Source organism: Centrocercus urophasianus, unplaced genomic scaffold (genome assembly GCF_019232065.1).
Source record: "Centrocercus urophasianus isolate 14NV4802_14NV808 unplaced genomic scaffold, USGS_Curo_1.0 seq_15, whole genome shotgun sequence".
Classification (NCBI taxonomy): Eukaryota; Metazoa; Chordata; class Aves; order Galliformes; family Phasianidae; genus Centrocercus; species Centrocercus urophasianus.
The window spans coordinates 83,630-84,770 of record NW_024884697.1 but is presented as its reverse complement, the minus strand read 5'-3'; the positions used below and the strand labels follow the sequence as shown (position 1 = coordinate 84,770).

Sequence of the window (1,141 nt, the reverse complement as noted above, 5' to 3'; positions counted from 1 at the left end):
CTTGCATCCCCATAACCTCCCCCAAAGTCCCCATAACCTCACATCCCTATAACCTTCCTAATGTCCCCATAACCCTCCCCCACGTCCTCCTTCCCATTCCCCATAACACTCCCCCATCTCCATTCCCCATGTCCCCACAACCATACCCCGTAACCCCCTCCATGTCCCCACAGCCCGCCCATTCCCATAACCCACCCGCAATCCCAATAAAGCCCATAACCCTCCCTACGTCCCCATAACCCTTTCCATTCCCATAAACCATCCTCATCCCAATAACCACCCCTTGTTCTCATAACTCCTCTATGTCCCTATGACCTCCCAGGCCTTATAATCTTACTCCCGTAAACACCAATTCCCTTCCCATAACCTCCTAATGTCCCCATAACCTCACATTCCCATAACGCTTCCCATGCCCATGCCCCCATAACCATTCCCTATGCTCTCAAAACGTACCTACATCCCTGCAACACCCCGTGTCCCCATAACCCTTCCCATATCCCCACAACACCCAACTCACAATCCTCCCCGTGGCTCCATAACCCACCCTGTGACCACATGACCCTCCCTGTGTCCCCATAACCTCCCCACAGCCCCCACCACACCCCCTACGTCCCCATAACCCTCCCCACGTCCCCGCACACCTCACCCCTCCAAGCTCCACCTCTTCACCACTAAGCCCCGCCTGTTCCACGCGCAAGCCACGCCCCCCACATCTAGCCACGCCCCCTCCCCCACTCTTTCCATTCTCCTGATTGGCGGAGGCCACGCCCCTAGCGGCGGTGGGCGTGGCCTCAGGCCGGGCGCTCCCTCACCCGCTTTCAGGTGCGCGGCTCCCACGCCGCCATTCCATCTCGCGGGCAGGGCCTCCTGCGCATGCGCCTGTCCCTCAGCCTGGCCACGCCCTCCCCGAGCCCGGCGTCTCTCCGTTGCTTGGCAACGGCAGAACGCCGTCAGGTCGCCGAACGTTTCTACGCCTCCTCTGATTGGCTGAAAGGGGAACGGGCGGCCAATCGGGGCGGGGATTGTTGCGTGGTGGGGGCAGACAGAGCCGGACGGCGGGAGGCGGCGGAGCGTGTGAAGCGTGGTGAGACGATGTCGAGCAGGAGGAGCGTCGGTGACCCGGAGGTGGGCGGGAAGGGGC

General features: G+C 61.3%; 2 protein-coding genes across 4 annotated transcripts in view; one reads left to right on the top strand and one right to left on the bottom strand.

Moving 5' to 3' along the window:
- The window catches only part of MEST, a 5,931-nt gene extending 5,109 nt beyond the window's left edge, over positions 1-822 (bottom strand). Inside the window, exon 1 of one of the 3 annotated variants that reach the window (XM_042815694.1) lies at positions 813-822. The gene's annotated coding sequence lies outside the window, so the exon portion shown is untranslated. Of the gene's footprint in view, positions 1-641; positions 662-812 lie in introns of those variants that run through there. The other 2 variants (XM_042815692.1, XM_042815693.1) reach the window with 2 other exon arrangements.
- Positions 823-1,043: 221 nt separating this feature from the next.
- Positions 1,044-1,141, top strand: part of CEP41 (centrosomal protein 41) — a 7,992-nt gene continuing 7,894 nt past the window's right edge. Inside the window, exon 1 of the mRNA XM_042816368.1 lies at positions 1,044-1,125. Within this exon, the coding sequence (XP_042672302.1) occupies positions 1,093-1,125 (33 nt within the window). The 5' untranslated portion in view covers positions 1,044-1,092. The remainder of the gene's footprint in view (positions 1,126-1,141) is intronic.